The 18,424-nt window shown below is 38.4% G+C and overlaps 1 protein-coding gene across 2 annotated transcripts in view; it reads left to right on the top strand.

Annotated features, from left to right (window-relative positions):
- The window catches only part of syngr3a (synaptogyrin 3a), a 75,202-nt gene extending 56,990 nt beyond the window's left edge, over positions 1 to 18,212 (top strand). Inside the window, exons 3-4 of one of the 2 annotated variants that reach the window (XM_072268631.1) lie at positions 8,973 to 9,118; positions 10,894 to 18,212. In XM_072268631.1, coding sequence (XP_072124732.1) covers positions 8,973 to 9,118; positions 10,894 to 11,085 — 338 coding nt within the window. In that variant the 3' untranslated portion in view covers positions 11,086 to 18,212. Of the gene's footprint in view, positions 1 to 8,972; positions 9,119 to 9,505 lie in introns of both variants that reach the window. The other variant, XM_072268632.1, reaches the window with a different exon arrangement.
- The last annotated feature ends 212 nt before the right edge of the window (positions 18,213 to 18,424 follow it).

The raw sequence follows: 18,424 nt of genomic DNA, 5'->3' as shown, positions 1-18,424 counted from the left end.
ATCTTTCAAGAATCAGTAAATTGTAGCGTGATTCTGGAGGACTGGACAATTGCAAATGTAACTCCACTCTTCAAAAAGGGTGCGAGTCAAAAGAAAGGAAATTATAGGCCAGTTGCCCTGACTTCAGTGGTTGGGAAGGTGTTGGAATCAATTGTTAAGGATGAGGTTTTGGGGTACTTGGAGGCACATGATAAAACAGGCCAAATTCAGCATGGTGTCCTTAAGGAAAAATCTTGCCTGACAAATCCGTTGGAATTCTTTGAGGAATCAACAAGCAGGATATTACAAAGGAGAATTGGTGGATGTTGTGTACTTGGATTTTCAGAATGCCTTTGACAAGGTGCCACACATGAGGCTACTCAGCAAGAGCCTGTAGCATTACAGGAAAAATACTACCATGGATGGAGCACTGGCTGATCGGTAGGAGGCAGAGAGTGGGGAAAAAAGGGAGCCTTTTCTGTTTGGCTGCTGGACTAGTGGTGTTCTGCAGGGGTGGGTGTTGGGACCATTTTTACGTTGTATGTCAATGATTTGGATGATAGAATAGGCAGCTTTGTGGCCAAGTTTCTGGATGATACGAAGATGGTTGGAGGGGCAGGAAGCGTTGAGGAAGCAGGAAGGTTGCAGAAGGATTTAGGCAGATTAGGAGAATGGGCAAAGAAATGCCAGATGGAATACTGTGTCGGGATGTATACGATCATGCACTTTGGTAGAAGGAATAAAAAGATGAACTATTTTCTAAATGGCAGAAAATTTAAAAATCTGAGGTGCAAAGGGACTTGGAGGTCCTTCCTTGTGCAGAGTTCCCCAAAGGTTAACTTGCAGGTTGAGTCAGTGTTGAGGAAGGCAAATGCGATGTTAGCATTAATTTTGAGAGGACTAGAACATAAAAAATAAGGATATTGTGCTGAGGCTTTATAGGGCACTGGTGAGGCCTCACTTGAAGTATTATGAGCAGTTTTGGGTCCCTTATCTAGGAAAGGATGTGTTGAAAGTGGAGAAGATTCAAAGCTGTCTCATGAAAATGATTCAAGAATGAAAGACTTATCGTGTGAGGAGTGGTTGATGGCTCTGGGCCTGTACTTGCTGGAATTTAGAAGAATGAGGGGGAATCTCATTGAAACCTATTGAATATTAAAAGGCCTAGATAGAGTGGATGTGGAGAGGAAGTTTCCTCAAGTGGGCGAGTCTAAGACCAAAGGGTACAACCTCAGAACAGAGTGACATCAACTTAGAGTGGAGATGAGGATTAATTTCTTTAGACAGAGGGTGGAGAATTGGTGGAATTCATTGCCACAACTGTCTGTGGAGGCCAGGCCACTGGGTGTATTTAAGCCAGAGGTTGATAGGTTTTTGGTTAGTTAGTGTGTGAAAGGACATGGGGAGAAGGCAGGAGAATGGTGTTGAGAAGGAACTGGATTAGCCATGATGAAATGGTAGAGTAGACTCAATGGGCCAAATGGCCTAATTCTGCTCCTATGTCTTATGGTCTCATTGCCATCCAACCTGATGGCAGGAACATCAATTTCTCCAACTTCTGGTAATTTTCCATCGTCCTCTTTCCCCTTCCTTCCTCTTCAAGTCCCCAGTCTGGCCCCTCACCTGCCTATCACCTCTCCACAACTTTCAAGCTCTTGAACCGAAGGTGATAACTTCACTTGCCCCATCATTGAAATGATCCCACACCCTATGGACTTACTTTCAAGGACAATTCATCTCATGTTGTCGATATTTATTAATTATTATTTATTTTTATATTTGCACAGTTTGTTGTTTTTGCACACTGTTTGAACACCCAAGTTGGTGAGGCCTTTCATTTATTCTAGTATGGTTATTATTTTCTTATGGATTTATTGAGCACTTCCACAAGGAAATGAATCTCAGAGCTGTATATGTTGTACTTTGATAATAAATTTACTTAGAATTTTGAACTTTGGTGCCCCTCCTCCTTCCCTTTCTCCCATGGTCCACTTCCTCTCCAGTCAGATTCCCTCTCATCCAGCCCTTTGCCTTTTTTGCTACACACTATATAATATAGGTTGCGCATGTATTTCTGATATTCCACTGTGTTGACTTCAAAAGAACTTGCACAAAGATACTTTTCATTCTTTAAAATGAGAGAGAAAAGATATAAAGCGGAACCGAGATGCAAGTTTTTCAGACAGTCGGGGCATGTGGTGCGAGGAAGTCTCAGAGGAAATGGTGGAAGTGGATATGTTTTAAAAAAAACATTTGGGCAGGTACAAGGAGAGAAAACGCTTAGAGGAAAATGCCCAAATGCAGGTGAATGGGACTAGCTGAAATAGATACCCTAGAAACACACACAAATAGGTATAAGTACAAATTTCAAATAGGTACCTTGATCAGTATGGACAAATTGGGCCAAATGTCCTGTTTCTGTGCTTGTATACCTCTAACGATTCTTTTAATAAAATGTAAATTCATGGATATGAGTATAGAACATAATTGTGTAAAGAATCCTAATATTATTGAATTTGATTATAATGGAAATTCATATGAATATATTGTACATGGATCCTGAGTGCTGATAAAGAGCAAGAGGAATCTAGACGTTATTTCCTGATGGAAAAATCATAATGATCAAAAGCTACTGACTGTAGGTTACTGAGTGAAACATCTGAGACTAGAAGAGACTCCACTTCCTCTCTTCTGCTCTCAGCCCATTTTCTCCCACCAGAATATTAATAGGATATACTATGTTTTGACCTTCCAAGTACTGTCTCCATGCCTTTCACCACCTTCACTAAGAAGTCACCTCAGGATAATTTTCCCCTCTTCAGGCCAGGATGGCCCAGTGAATGACTAGGCCCAGTCGGGTTATCAGTCTTTCCAATTTGTGTCAGAGCTGGCAGTTTTCCTAAAGGGTCTAAACTTAGATTTTCCCTTTCTGCAGGTGCTGCCTGCTGGGATGGGGTAATGCTCTGCCAGGGGCACTGGTAGAGGTAGATACATTAGGGATGTTTAAGAGATTGGATAGGCACACAATGAAAGAAATATGGAGGGCTATGTGGGAGGGGAAGAGTTAGATTGATCTTGAAGTAGGTTAAAAGGCTGGCACATCATCTGTACTGTATTGTTCTATGTCCCATGCTCTGTATTTCCAGCAGTGGCTGTGTATTGCATCCTGCAGTTCCATCATTACTGTTTTTCCTTCTGTTCTCATTCATGTCCCTCTGTTTACACCACCTCAAGATACATCAGTTGCAATTAACAAGGTGGACACATGCTCTTAGCTGTCACCAATGCCATCTGTGACAATCGGTTTCTCCTGGCTTTTACCATTAACACAGGCATTCCCTTTGCTCACATGTAGAAGCAGGTTCTGTCGTCTGATCAACTGGCTGATCCAACCCCAACACCAATTTCACACTCTCTCCCTACATCACTGGACTCTTGTACAGTTTAAATGTCTTCAGTCTCTGCCTTGAATATGTTTAATCACTTTGCTTTCACAGATCTTTGGTTAGCTAATTCTAAAAAATCACAATCCTCTGAAAGTAAAGCTTTCTCTTTAGCTCCATCCTAAATGGGTGATCCCTTATTTGAGCTTGTACCCCCACCTCCTCCCAGATGAAGATACTCCCTCTGGGTTAAACATCCTCTCAGCATCCATTCTGTTAACCCCTCTTAAAATCTTTGTTTCAATAAGTTCATGCACTATTCTACAGTGAATAATAGCCTTCATCGTAGGAATAAACTTGAACCTTCTTTGCATTTAGGATATTTCCTTCAGCCGGTGAATATTTAATATTTTGGAGAACTAGTCATTGGATTCATTCAGACAGGGACTGATAGATATCAGGTAGTAAATGGGATATGGAGTTAAGGGGATAGTGCATGAAAATGGCACTGAGGTAAATATCTGTCTTTGCTAATGTGCTGCCGTGCCCTGGAATCTATTCTCCCAGTCCACTTGAGATAAATCTGTCCTCATACCATTGTAATAGACTTTATTCAAAATTAGGCTACTAGTTTCAGAACCAAATTTCTTGCCATCAAAGTAGATTTGAAATTCTACCTCTTGGGTAATCCTTCACAATGGCTTCATTCATTAATTCTACCTTATTGCACTATATCAGATGTCAAAGAGCCTGCTCCCTGATTGGTTCCCAGTGGCTTCTGAGAAATCATCCTGAATGTCTCCCATAATTAATGCAGTTACCTAAAATCCTTTATACTCTACAATATTAGGTGTACTAAAGGACAGAGCCAGTGATATACTTTTATTATTTCTTACCTCCAGCCAAATTAATTCTACATCCTGATCACTGAACTAGTATCATTTATTAGAACTCCTAACTTTTCCTTTTTTTTTCTTCTCGAGTATGAAATACTCCGAAATATTCACTTCCCAGCATTGCCCACATTGCAACCGCACCTCTGAATTGCTATCGTTGACAGACCTATTTACTTTTAGTTGTGCAATCACTTAATCTGTCAGTCCTGAAGAAGAGTCTTGGCCCAAAACGTCGACTGTTCATTCATTTCCTTAGATGCTGCCTGACTTGTTGAGTTCCTCCAGCATTTTGTGTTGCAATCAATTGATCGATCTTGTTCTGAATGCTGCTCACATTTTGATGAAAAAGCCTTTAATTTTACTTATCATTTTAGTTAGTCTGACTCTATTTGCTCGCATACTCTTTTGTCCACTTAAAACACACAGTATGTTTTCCATCCTTTTTCTTATCTTTTTCTAATTTTGAAATGTTAACCATGATGCTCTGCACAGATGGTGCCTGATCCGCTGAGTATTTCCCACCTTATTATAGACAGAATATAACTAGACATTGATAATGTTGATTAATTGAAAGAAGTACTGATGAAGAAATCAGTCAGACTGTGGTCGGGCATGGCAGGGAGAGTTTTCTTCCTTCTCCCGTCTGCGTGAGATGTGGGACATTTGAGAAACTTTGAACTTTTTACTGTGCCATGGACTGTTCTTCATCAAGTTATGGCAGGGGTCCCCAACCTTTATCGCACTGTGGATCGGTTTCATATTGATAATATTCTTGCGAACCAGCTGACCGGGGTGGGGGGGGTGGGTGGGTAAGGTTGCCAACGTACAAGAGTAGCAGTCAAATACGTTGTGTTTACCCCGAGAAAGACTACAATGACCATGAAGCCTTGCGCGGGCACCAGTGCGCATGCTGTGTGTACGTGCCGATTTCTTAAAAATCGTTTTTGCTGATTCTATTGGCGGCGGGGACGATGACGAGGGAGCGGGGGTGTGTTAATCACGACTGTAATATAGGTGATAAGTGGCTAATACACTCAATTTCGTTTCTAAAAGGGTTTATCTAACGAATTTAATATTAAACACACAGCGCATATTTTCCTCGCATGAATATAGCGATAAGACAATTATCAGGGGAGGACAGTGGAGCTTGAAGTTAGTGTTGAACGAACTTCCAGTAGAAGTGGTAGAGGCAGGTTCGATATTATCATTTAAAGTGGATAGGTATACAGACAGGAAAGGAATGGAGAGTTATGGGCTGAGTGCAGGTCGGTGGCATGAGGTGAGAGTAGCGTTCGGCACGGACTAGAAGGGGCGAGATCGCCTGTTTCCATGCCGTAATTGTTACATGGTTATATAAGTCACTTATAATAGCGTCATAACATTTTAAGTAAAGTTGGATATCAAACACGCAGCGCATATTTTCCTCATATGAACATACAAAATCATTGCAATGCACCAATATCGCTGAATCAGTGGGAGCCTAAAATGATACTTGTTTTCCTGCAACAAGACGGTCCTATCAAGGCGTGATGGGAGACAGCGATACTCGAAGGGGGTTCCTTATGTCCAGTCTATTCCGCAATTTGGTTTTCGTTGCATTCATTGCAGAGATATGTTGGAAATGGAAGCAACGTTTTCAGTGTTTTCGTGACTATCTCAGGATATTTAGCCTTGACTTGATCCAGAATGCTGGCAGAGATGTTATGTGAAACATACTTTTCAGCCCGCCGTCATTTGCAAGCTCGAGGAGTTGATCTCCTTCCCGTGCTGACATGGATGACGCGCGGGTAATGACCTCGCGTGCGTTCAAGCTCAACAGTGGGCGTGACAGGGAATGAGGAAAGGTGCAGCTGACTCATATGGCCAAATCATATCGTTTCCTCGCGGCCTGGTAGCACATGCCTTGCGGCCCGGTGGTTGGGGACCGCTGAGTTATGGTATTGATGCACTGTTGTAACTGTATGTTATAATTATGTGGTTTTGTTAGTTTTCTCAGTCTTGGTCTGTCCTGTGTTTTGTGATATCACGCCGGAGGAAATATTGTATCATTTCTTAATGCATGCATTACTAAATGACAATAAAAGAGGACTGCGTATCTTCATAATCTAATCTAATCAACAGTTTAAATTGGGGAACAAGCTGATTTAGATGGAGTGAACATTGCTAATTATGGTTAATGACAAACATGACAATGTTGATGTTATAAAACAATTCAAAGCAAGTAATGGATAGATGTTCATTGTTATTAACAGTAGAAGGATGCTTGATAAGCTCTCCCAAGCTACTCTCTTTGCTTTTTGTTTTGTTATGAATCTGTTTACACCAATGGCATTTGGTAGGGAAGAGTCAATGCTAAAAGGTTCTCACTACCAAACAGTCAGTAACTAAGATTTTATTCCTTCTAGAATTGCTCATTAAGACAAAACAGCACCAATATCGTGGAAAGTTTAAAGTTTTACATGAGCCTTATATAGGCCTCTGTTCTGTGTGGCTGGATTGCTGAAAAGGGGTTGGACTCACTGAATAGCTAATAGTGAGGAAGAAAGCTGTGGACTGCAGAGTGAGGTCTGTGGACTGGCCAGGAGGGCGGGAAAATAACATCCAATTCAATCTGGAGCAGTACGAGGTGAAGGGGAAATAGGGTTGTGTGATAAATGATGAGATACTGGTTGTGTGATAGCAAAGAGCAGGAAAGGTGGATAGCAGCCAAAGTGGTATATGGGATCATTGTCTTTATTGGATGAGACATCGTAAATTAAATCTGGGAAATTATATTAGAACTGTATGAAACCCTAAGTTAGGTACAAGTGTAGTTCTGGTTACTGCATTAAGGGGAGGATGTGATAGCACTACAGAGATTTCAAAAATTTCAAAGATTCGATCAGTGGGGTAGTTCAGAGCAGAAAGAAGAGTCAATCATCGTGCACATATTTAAGAGGTCTGGGTGGCGAGTGGAACATCTTCCTGTAGTAGAAGAAGTCAGTATCTAGACGCATATAATTAAAAATAATAGTTTGAAAGATTACAGTGGAGCTGAGGGAAAAAGGAAATAATCTATCCAAACAGCCATATTGTATGGGTTTGGAAATGGTTACCTCAAGTTCGCAGACGACACCACGGTGGTTGGCCTGAGCAGAGGGGATGACAAGACAGCCTACCCTACAGGGACAAGGTCCAGCACCTGGCCACGTGGTGTGCCGACAACAACCTGGCCCTTAACACCCAGATGACCAAGGAGGTCATTGTGGACCTCAGGCATGCTAAGAGCCATACTCATATCCCCATCTACATCAATAGAGCTGTAATGGAGTGTGTATCAAGCTTCAAATTCCTTGATGTCCACATTTCCGATGAGCTCACCTGGTCCCTGAACTCCTCCATCCTGATCAAAAAGATGCAACAGCGCCTTTATTTCCTGCGCAGCATCAAGACAACTTACCCCCGTCCCAGGATACTGACGGACTTTTACCACTGTACCATTAGGAGCATCCTCACCAACTGCATCTCAGTGTGGTATGGCAATTGTCCCGTATCGGACCACAAAGCACTCCAGCGGGTGGTGAAAACTGCCCAGCGGATTATCAGCGCCCAATTGCCCACCATTGAGAACATCTACCATAAACACTGACTGGGCAGGGCGTAAAGCATTATCAAGGATGCATCTCACCCTAATCATGGACTTTTTACTCTCCTCCCATCCGGTAGGCGCTGCTCCCACACCAGCAGGCACAGGAAGAGCTTCTTCCCTGAGGCTGTGACCCTGCTGAAACTCACATCACAGCGCTAAGCAGTATTGCACCCATATTGTACTGTCTCAGTACTTTTATATTTGTGTGCTGTAGCACTTTTTATTCGCAGTTATTTTGTAAATAACACTATTCTTTTGCACTTCTGGTCAGATGCTAATTGCATTTCATTGGCTTTGTATCTGTACTTGGCACAATGACAATAAAGTTGAATCTAATCTAAAGGGAGTTGGGGCACAAATCCTCAGCACTCTTAAAAGGTTTTTTGGATGATATTCTGTAACTTGCAAGGCAAAGTGCCAGGAGCTAAGAAATGTGTGCTTTATAGACAGAGTACCCTTTGTGAATGTAATTTGATCAGTGGTAAGCGAGGCAATCTGCAGATGCTGGACATTCAAGCAACACACACACGAAATGCTGGAGGAACTCAGCAGGCCAGGCAGCATCTAGGAAATGAGTGCAGCATGTTCCTGCTGAAGGGTTTCAGCCAGAAACAGCAACTGTACTGTTTTCCTAGGTGCTGCCTGGCCTGCTGAGTTCCTCCAGCATTTTGCATGTGTTGCGTATGATCAGTGGTGTTTTTATTTCTGTGCTGTAACTTTGTATCATTCTATAATTTGCTGCAGATAGGATTAACTTTGTTCTAGGGGCTTTTGCTTTACATTTTTATCAATTTTTATGTTCCCAGCTTCATTCGTAATTATTCAACGGTAATCCATTGTTGACAATAATAATGTGCACATACTCCATTCTATCAAAGGCATTCCTTCCCCTCTAGGCAATTTAAAACACTTCCACTTTTCTAGTTCCGGTCATATTAACCTGAAATATTAACGTTTTTCCTGTCACCACAGATGGTGTCGTAACCCGTTGAATATCTCTAGGAATTTCTGTTCTTGTTTAGATTTCCTACATTCACAGTTTCTGCTTTTCACCGACTAACTTGACGCATTTTGAATTTGTTTCAGGGCTGTGGACATTCTTGTGGTTCGTAAGCTTCTGCTTTTTGGCAAATCAGTGGCAACACACCCCATCAGAAAACCTTCCTCTCAACCAAGGTGCTGATGCCGCGCGGGCTGCCATTGCCTTTTCTTTCTTTTCCATTCTGTCGTGGGTGAGTATTTCGGACACTATGAGCGAACTTGATCACAAGCTGTTATTGAGGCCCTTGCGTCCAATAATCCAGTCAGTGTGAAAGAGGATAAATGCCACCCCAGTGAAAAATCAAATTTCTTATTGTCCCATTTCTTTCAGCTGTCATTCAAGCTCTCCAACTAGAAAGTTGTGAGAATATGATTTTGGCCTAAGCTTTGTGCTTCTGATGTAGAAGTGAGAATGATGCAAGATCGAACTGTGGCCTGGCTGACACTGTTAGTGAAAGAGCCATTTGAAGGATATAATCTAATTAAAAATCTGTATCAGATCTAAAGTTCTGTAGTAGAGTACAAACGTTCCCTGTACTCTAATAAATTGTGATAAATTCTGTCATTTTTTTTTTCAGGGGTTCTTGACTCTCTTGGCCTTCAACAAATTTAAAAGTATAGGATTTGTTGAAGATGTCCAAAGACTGGTCCTTCAGTCTTCACCATCTTCACCAATATAAACCGCCCTTGTGCCTGTTAACAAACTGACTGTATCCCTATCACAATATCTTTTTAATATCATTAACAGAATACATTTAATTATTGATAAGATTTTATTTCATTCTGTGCTCTGAGACTAAATAATTAACATCTCATTGCATAGTAGTTTACCTAACCAAGATAGACTGAGATGAAGCACGTTATTGAAAGCTGTTTTGCAATAACCTCTTGTGTTCACAAGCACAAAGTTAACCATGTTAGTCTTTCACAAAATAGTTTGGAATTTGGGCATTATTTCTGAGATGATCATAGCTAATAGATTCTTTTTAGCTCAATTTCATAATTAATATAATTCTCACAAAACTGAAATCATAGCAGGAATAATTGCCAACAATCTTGAATACAAATAAATCATACAAAATCCAGATTCCAATGCTAAGTACTAAAACACGAAATATTGCCACAATGCACAAAATTCTGGAGGAGAACTCAGCAGGTGAGGCAGCATCTATGGAAATGAATGTATATTCAATGTTTCGGGCTGAGACCTTTCTTTGGGACTCAGTATTAAACAATATTAGCACTATTGTTTTCACTATATGTACCCCTGTATTTGAAAGTATAGTGTAGTTTAGTAAGGAATGAGATGCAAAAACTTCCTCATGTGACAAAAAAAAAATTCACCTGTATTTTATTAGCAGTATATACCTTTTTATGAATTTAGTCACTGTATGTAATAACCTGTCCTTAATATAGAACACATTTTTCTGCCATACAAAAATCCTGACTCTTTACATGCAACAAATTCCAAGCTGTATACTCAACACATCTTTAGTTCCATTATGTGAAATCAATGTGGAATCTAGTGCGCTGACAGAATAATAAATGAAGAACTTTGAAGTAGTTGTTCTCACAAATGTGTAAAACATTGGTAACATAATTTTAAAGTGAATTTAATTAATATTAAATCTTGGGAAGTGGATGGTGAAAGTAAATAGACAGGTTATAATATTTGCTATGAAATTATACAAATCTCATTTGGATTACAGTGAGAGAGATGCATTTGAACATCAGTTTCAGAAATCATTGCCCAACATATGGTTGAATACCTAACGTAAACAAGTCTTACTGGAGTTTTCTGAACACCTGTGTGCTTAATCTGAGAACATGGAATACTGTATTGTAAAGACACTTGACTAATCTCCACTAAATTAACTGCATTTCTGTTATATTTTTCCTGTTTGTGCCGAATTATCATATACTAACAAGCATAATAATATTTTTCCTTTAATGAATCTCATTAAAGGCTGGTCTAGCCTTTAAGGCATGGCAGAGGTACCATTTGGGAGCTGACTCATCACTCTTCTCCCACGATCACTTGGACGCTGGCCATCCACCATACAGTACTGGAATTGAGAATGCAGAAACCTTCCAGAGCCCACCGTTTGCTGAAAACCTGGGTACAGCCTCCAAGGGATACCAAATACCATCATATTAGAGACCAAAGGTCCTACTTGTCACTTAGAAATACAGTTTCCCTTTTGTTGGCCTAGATAGATTTCTAATCCAGCCTATCAAAGATCAGATCTATTTATTGTCTTTTGTCTATCCTCTTAACCCCCTACACTGTTTGAACTATGACTTGTCAATTCCCACCAAGAGTCCTGACCTACTGCATGAACTTGCGAACAGTTTGCAGTTTGCAACCATTTTTCACAAACGATCAAGCCAAATTGTTGAAGGATTTTTTAAAGCTGCATTGGGGACTTGATATTTAACTAGTTAAACTGAAACCTATGTGGGCCAATGGAAAAGGGATATTGTAATACAGATCTTAGCTGTGGTGCAATGTGGTTCACTGGTTGGTTAGCTGCAAGAGTACTAAAGTGCTGTCTAAGATCACTAGGCTTTTCATGTGCTAAACTGATGTTGGGTAACCTTTCTTTGGCTAATAGTGCAGTGTACTCACTATATTAGAGGTATTGTCATTCTTGTATTAATCTGTAGAATATACTTTGGAAACAGCCTCTTCCAACAATAAAGCACCTATTTAGTGTTTTAGGAACTCTCTCCTTGTTTAGGCTATCTGTGAACTCATCATTCACTATTCCACATGATGTGCTAGGTTTTCTAGTTAGTGTATAAAGCTTTAACTTGTCAATGCTCAGAGCTAAGTGGGGATGTGAATTTTGTCTGTATTCCTGCTGTCTGAATTAACTGTATAGTTGCAAAATATAAAAAATCATAGAGCAACTTAGAAATAAGTCAGCTGAACTTTTGAATAGGTACCATGCAAATATTTTAAAATACTGTTTTATACATGTGATTGCAGATGTATATGATTGAATAGAATATTACTCAAATAGTATTGATTGTGACTTTAGTACAGCCTGACTGTTTCTATATAACCTAAGGTTTTGTGTGTGTGTGTTTTTTTTTCTATGGTAATCTCATTCTTATAGCAGGTCTGTGAATGGAATTGTACATGAAATAGATCATAAGTAACCCAAAGGGGAAAGTCACCACACATAACAGAAGGGAGTCTTTTAAACCTCTGTAAACCAGGAACACCTAATCTGTTCTTTGAGCCTTCAGGTCCATGCCATCAAAGTATGCTGGAACTCTTTTGACTATGGATAAGAGAATGTAATTAAATATGTTAAAACAGTCTGAAACATCCTATATCCTTTTGTGATGTATGTACATACTGCCAGTTGGGTAAGTGTATCCTTAATATTTGAACTTCAACCTTTTTCACCAGCATACAACCTTTGTAACAATTTAACGAAATGATGCCAGGACAACAAAGTGCAATTTTGTATTTTTATTTTGTAGGGAATCAATTAAATGTCACAAATGCAAGATTCAAACAAAGTTACTTAAAATATCAGCAATGGTGCAAGTTTTGAATTTAATTTTCTAATCACAGATGTGCCAAGCATTTTATAAAGACTAAATAAATATGTGGGCTGGTGAAGTGGAAATATTTTCCAGTTTGATCATTTGGGAATTTATGTTGAAGGGAAATGGCCTGGAAAGGGAAATGGGATCTACTAATCAGACATAACTAATAATTCACTTGCATTTGAATTCACCATTTCTTAGGATTGTATCTGACAGTGTGTTTATTTAAACTGACCACATATCCAGAGAAAGTGTCTTGTTAGTAAACCAGTTCTGCGATTTCCTGCTTTATATTTAAGTAATTCCTCCATTTGAACACAACGTAATGTTAACATTACAAGATTTAATACAGATTCTAAATAAGAGGAAAATTAAATGACCTCCCTGCAAGTGCTTACAATTATTTTCTTCCTCGTAAAATTAATTTAACAGGGCTAAATTAGCTGATATTAACTCCATACTGACACATACTGCTGGTATTTTGTTTTGTAGAGAAACAAACAGTGCCTTTTTTTTAAAGTTTAACGAAACCAAACATCACAATAATCCTTTTGACTATGTGAATGATATATGGGGAGTAGGGGGAGTAAGGGGTGCTGAATCTGTAGGTTAAGATAAATCATATTAACGATAGAGTATTGCAAATGTGGCTTGCATAAGTTTGCCGTAGTAACTGTTAATGCTTGTAAATAGCAGTTTAAAAACCCTTGTTTGTAAGGGAGACGACCTAAGCAACATCCTCTTCAATGACCTTAAAGGCAATAAAATGCAGAAATATAAAAAGGTGCCAATTAAATTCATAGCCACCCAGAAGAATGTTATTCAGCCCAAAGTATTTGTGTCAGGTTTCTCAAGAACTATCCAATTAGTCCATCTACTTATCTTTCCCCAACAACCTACAAATATTTATCCTCTTCCCTTTTTAGGAGCTAGTATTGAATTTGAACGACTGCAATCGAAATTAACATTACTAGTTGCATATGCTTTTTCACCTTGTGTCACTTCTCTCTCTTTGCATACTGATTTACCTCTGCCTCCTCTCTTAACAATTCGTACGCCACTTAAAACAATTTTTCCACATTTAATTACACAATTTTAAACACGTCTTTCAAATATCGTCTCTGGCCTCTCTGAAAGGGAAAAATCTTGCGTGTCTCTCTTCACTTATATAAAGTTACTCATTGTTGGTGCTATTCTGGTGAATATCCTCTACACTCTATCAAAAACATTCATAATCGTTCTACAGTGCGATGGCTGCAACTCAAAACAATATTTCTAGTAGGATTCACACAACCTTTTGGGAGGCTTGCACATTTTTTACTGTAGGACTTAATTTAGCCAAGATCTCACTCAACCCATGTCCTGCAACTTTTTTAAATAAAACTTGTATACACTTATTCCCACTCGATAATCATCCCATCCAATCTCATCAATGTTTCTGCAGCTCCTTTAAAATTGCAGCATTTAATTCATATTGACTCTTATTCTTCTAATGAAAATCACTCATATTCTATATGGTACAGTTCAATTTCCAAGTATTTGCTCACTTAACCCATTCTGTATTCCTGGAATGGGATACTACTCACTATTTACTCAATTTCATAGTTTTTTTTTGAAAACTTTGAAATTATCTTCCCTATATTTATGTCCAGGTCACTGAAATATATTGAGGAAAAATATCCAAAATGTATATCATTAATTCCTTTCTTGAAAAGCTGTATTCTTTCTGCCACTTGGCCAATTTTTTTAATTTACCCCCTCAATCACATGGGCTTTGATTTTGTTGACATGTCATGTAATTTGTCAAATGTATTTTTTGATGCTGGTCCTTCCATTTTGAGCTATCCTGAACAGTTAGGGCCCCCTCATTGACTGAGGATCTTTAATCCAATGTAAAAAGTAGTTATACTTAGAGAAGTTCAAACAAATCCTTTACCAGTACCAGGTATGGCTTTTTATTTGGCCTTAAGCTGGCAATATCATTTAATCAGGCCCCAAGACTGGTGATGTGGAGCAAAGATGGAGATTTTTCTTTAGAGCGTGGGATTAAATGTTGAGGCTTGTCAATGTATTTCTCATTTCTGTCACGATATATGTGGCATAGTCAGGAATTAAAGCATTTTGATAGGAATTTTAATTTCAAGATGCTTGGTCAGGAAAACATCTAGTACTTTGTACCATTGATGCAATTTCTATCAGGCATTAAGTGAGCTTGAATAACTGTGTTTACAAACACATTGGTAACAGTTTTAAATAAGTAGAAGCCTTTCCCATGTTACCCAATTTATTCCTGAACTTGAGGATAAGAGCCAATCAAGATAGATTAGCAATCTTCCTAAAGGAAACAGGAGACTTGCCTCCACTTGATCTTCAGTAATAGTTTCTTATGCTATACGCTTTTACTTAATGATACCTTTGCTTCAAACCTCAGTCTAGTTATGCAATTTCACACGTTTATTGTTCTCCACGCAGCTATGTTTTAGTGTTGTTTATCCCCTTAACTGTGTACTTTCTCAAATCCAGTATTATATGTCCAAGTCATGAGGTTGTGGATTCAAGTCCCAGCTCACAATGTAGATGAGTCTTCCAGTGCAGATTGAGGGAGTGCTCCACTGTTGGTGGCATTGTATATTCTGTGAGATCTTAAACTAAGACTTAATCTGCTCTCCTGTGAATTTACAAGCTTCCTTTGGCTTGCTTTGAGGAACATATGCCTTAAACCTATTGTGGGAGCATGCTATGTGGATGCCACTATCTACATCGTAATAGTGACTATATTTAAAAGCTACTTATTGGCTCTAAAGTGCTTTGGAACATCGTAATATTCAATTTTAACATTGAAATCGTGCCTCCTTATGACGTGTTTTCCTGCAGGGAGGAAAACCGTTACAGATTTTGATGTTACAAATTGAATTTGAGGAAATTACCAAGCCACAATGTATTTTCATGAGCTGTTTCCACATGTAAACAATAGCAGTTTTCATTGCTAATACTGCCAAATTTTAAAAAACATGTAACACTCCAGCATTTATACCATTTATTGATGAACAACTTGTATGAAATTAATTGGGATAATCAAGCTTTATGTGAAATGAGCATTCACTAAAGTGCATTTGAATTTTGTGTTCAAAACCTCGAGAAAGTAGTCTCCAATGATATTAGAAGAGATTACTCAAACTGTGATAATTGAGGTGAAGTAAGAGGGGGGGAACTGATAGTTAACAGATCAACTACGATATTAACTGTTTTAAAAGTGTTAGTAATAATTTGCTAGGTTTTGTTTTAAGCAAAGCAGAGAACTACCAATTTTAGTAAGGTTTTATTCTTATTGAGAAGATTAATGGTCATAATTGTGCTAGTTTACATTGCTTAATTTTATCACCTCAGGTAAATATCTGCTATAGGTACTGTTTTATTTAGAAGTAGCAGATTGGCACTGTCAATGTCCATGGACGTGCTGAAACTGTGGCATTTGGTTTTCTAATCATCTTGTGAACTTAAAAACATAACACAGATTTACAGTACCTGACAACTTTAATGAGAGTTCAGAGAAATTAGAAGTAGCCAGACAACGACTACCCAACCTTTTATCAAAAATACAGATCAAACAGATTAGCCTGACCGAGTGATAACATTATTTTCCTGGATTAAACTTGATCTCTTGCAGTAAGCTGCTATGGACACACTCCAACTGAAACATGAACTTTTTGAGATAACGGTAAATTACAAATTTTAAAAAAACATTCAATCTGAAGATTAGACTAGTGATTTCAAACTACCCTGAAAAAAAGGTCTCAGATTAAACAAGTGTGATATGAAATAAGTGTGCATATGGCCCAATTTAGTGGTTTATGCTCCCTACATCAAAGGTACCTAAAATATCTATGTTGCCATATTGGCTAAGTTGATGCCAAGAAACTGAATCCAATGCCAGACCAGATATGCTCCTTTCTTGCATGAGACATGTATTATCACTCCTGCTGCATGATAATGTTTTAGTGCAAGTGATTACAGTGACAGAAAATTTGCAAATGGCATTAAGTTAACTGGGTAGAATTACAATCATCTCTGCATAGTCTTGGCAAAGCTACTGATAGCTCAGCACAGAAGCTGAAGGACGTGATGGCACATGTAAATAAAAGTGTAGCTCTCAAGCTGTAATTGCCTGGAACTTTTGCATTTTAAAATAAACTCTTTGCAAAATTCTGATCATTTGGTATGGTGTAACTTGCTTTGCTCCAGATATTGCATTAAAAAGCAACAAGAAGTTGTTTTCTTGGATCTGGATGTGATAGAGGACAACTAGTGGCTCACACTTAAAGTGAATCACAAAGTTTGATTTGGCTGCTCTATCTCAAATAAATCTCCATCCTCTCATTTATTAAATTTCAGGTCCTTGTTTTTAAATCCCACCAATAGCATCACTCTATTTCTGCAACTTTCTCCCGCATGATTCTGAATGCATCACAATGATCTGCTCCACAGAACTCCTTGGGATGTTCCCTGTCTTGAAAGGGCTGTAACTGATGAAGGTTCTGTACCCTGTTTTAAAATTTCTTTCTGTGGTTTACTGAAGTGCCAAAGAAAAATGCCAATGCGCCATAGGCATTTCTAAATGAACAGTTCATGGAAATGATTGTAAATGAATTCAAACAAATTCTTTAAGGTACTGAGTTAAACATACCAAGTAAAAAGTCATTAAGATATGTGATAACCCACTGCTTTATCATAACACAGCAATTTGTTTTCCTTCATATATTCTCAATTGTATATTATAATTGTTTTTCTTGGAGACTTGAAATGTGTTTGTGTGATGATGTCAGAATTATCTTTTATTATTTCTCAGGTATTACAGGCCATTAACTAAACGTTAGCAAACATATCAATACATTACTGTCCATATGTGGATAAGTGGACACTGCATTAACTTTTGTTATATCCCATACAATTCCTTTACGAACAAATGTACAAAACACTGGAGGAACTCTGCAGGACAGGCAACACCTATGGAAATGAATAAACAGTAAATGTTTCAGGCTGAGACCCTTCTTCAGGCCTTGGCCTGAAATGTCCACTGTTCATTTCCACAGATGCTGCCTGACTTGTGGAGTTTCCCCAGCACTTTATGCGTGTTTGCTTTGGATTTCCAGCATCTGCAGACTTTTTCGTGTTTATAACGGTCCTTTAATCATAAAATAACTTTGCACTGTGAATCTTTATTTACATTAGATAAATCTCAAATTTTATGCTTTGCCTAAATTTAGTGAGTTATGTTTAATGAATTAAACTGAAGTTATAACCTAGCAAAGATCTAGTAGCACAATCTTTGAAAGATTACAACCTGTCTTCTAACATAGAATGTTAATTTTAAAAGCTATCGAATTGGGATCTTTTCATTTACAAACACAATAAAATAGTCATTTCATTCAAGAGAAAAGCATATTCAAGAAAGATAAACCAAAAGGTTCCAGTGTGGCAAAATGGTGCACGTTGTAATGCTCCCTCTTCACCAAGGTTCATGGTTATAAAGTACAGTACAGTTACTGTGGTGCTTATGTTGTGTTAAAATAGTGTCCACAATCAGTGATGTATGGAAAATATAAATAAGTGAACTACTGTATTTACATCTTGGTTTATTTGTTCTTAAAGAACAATGCTCTGTTGTTGTAATCAGTAATCTTGTGCCTGTGTACAATAAATTCTCAATAAAGATGTGTCAATGCACATAACCTGTAGATGGAGCACGTCATTTATTGTACAAATAACTATTTTCTGATTTTTCTCGTGTAATCTCTGGTTTGAAATACAGTTATAATTATGTTGCATTTCATCAGGGTAGTTCAAAATAAGCAGATTTCTTCAGGTTAGTTCGAAATAACCTGATTTCTGTGGTTTTAACTATTTATACCATAATGGGATTCTTCACAGGGCAT

This window comes from Mobula birostris, chromosome 9 (genome assembly GCF_030028105.1).
Source record: "Mobula birostris isolate sMobBir1 chromosome 9, sMobBir1.hap1, whole genome shotgun sequence".
Classification (NCBI taxonomy): Eukaryota; Metazoa; Chordata; class Chondrichthyes; order Myliobatiformes; family Myliobatidae; genus Mobula; species Mobula birostris.
The sequence above is the reverse complement of the archived record's forward strand: the minus strand, read 5'-3'. Positions and strand labels throughout refer to the sequence as shown.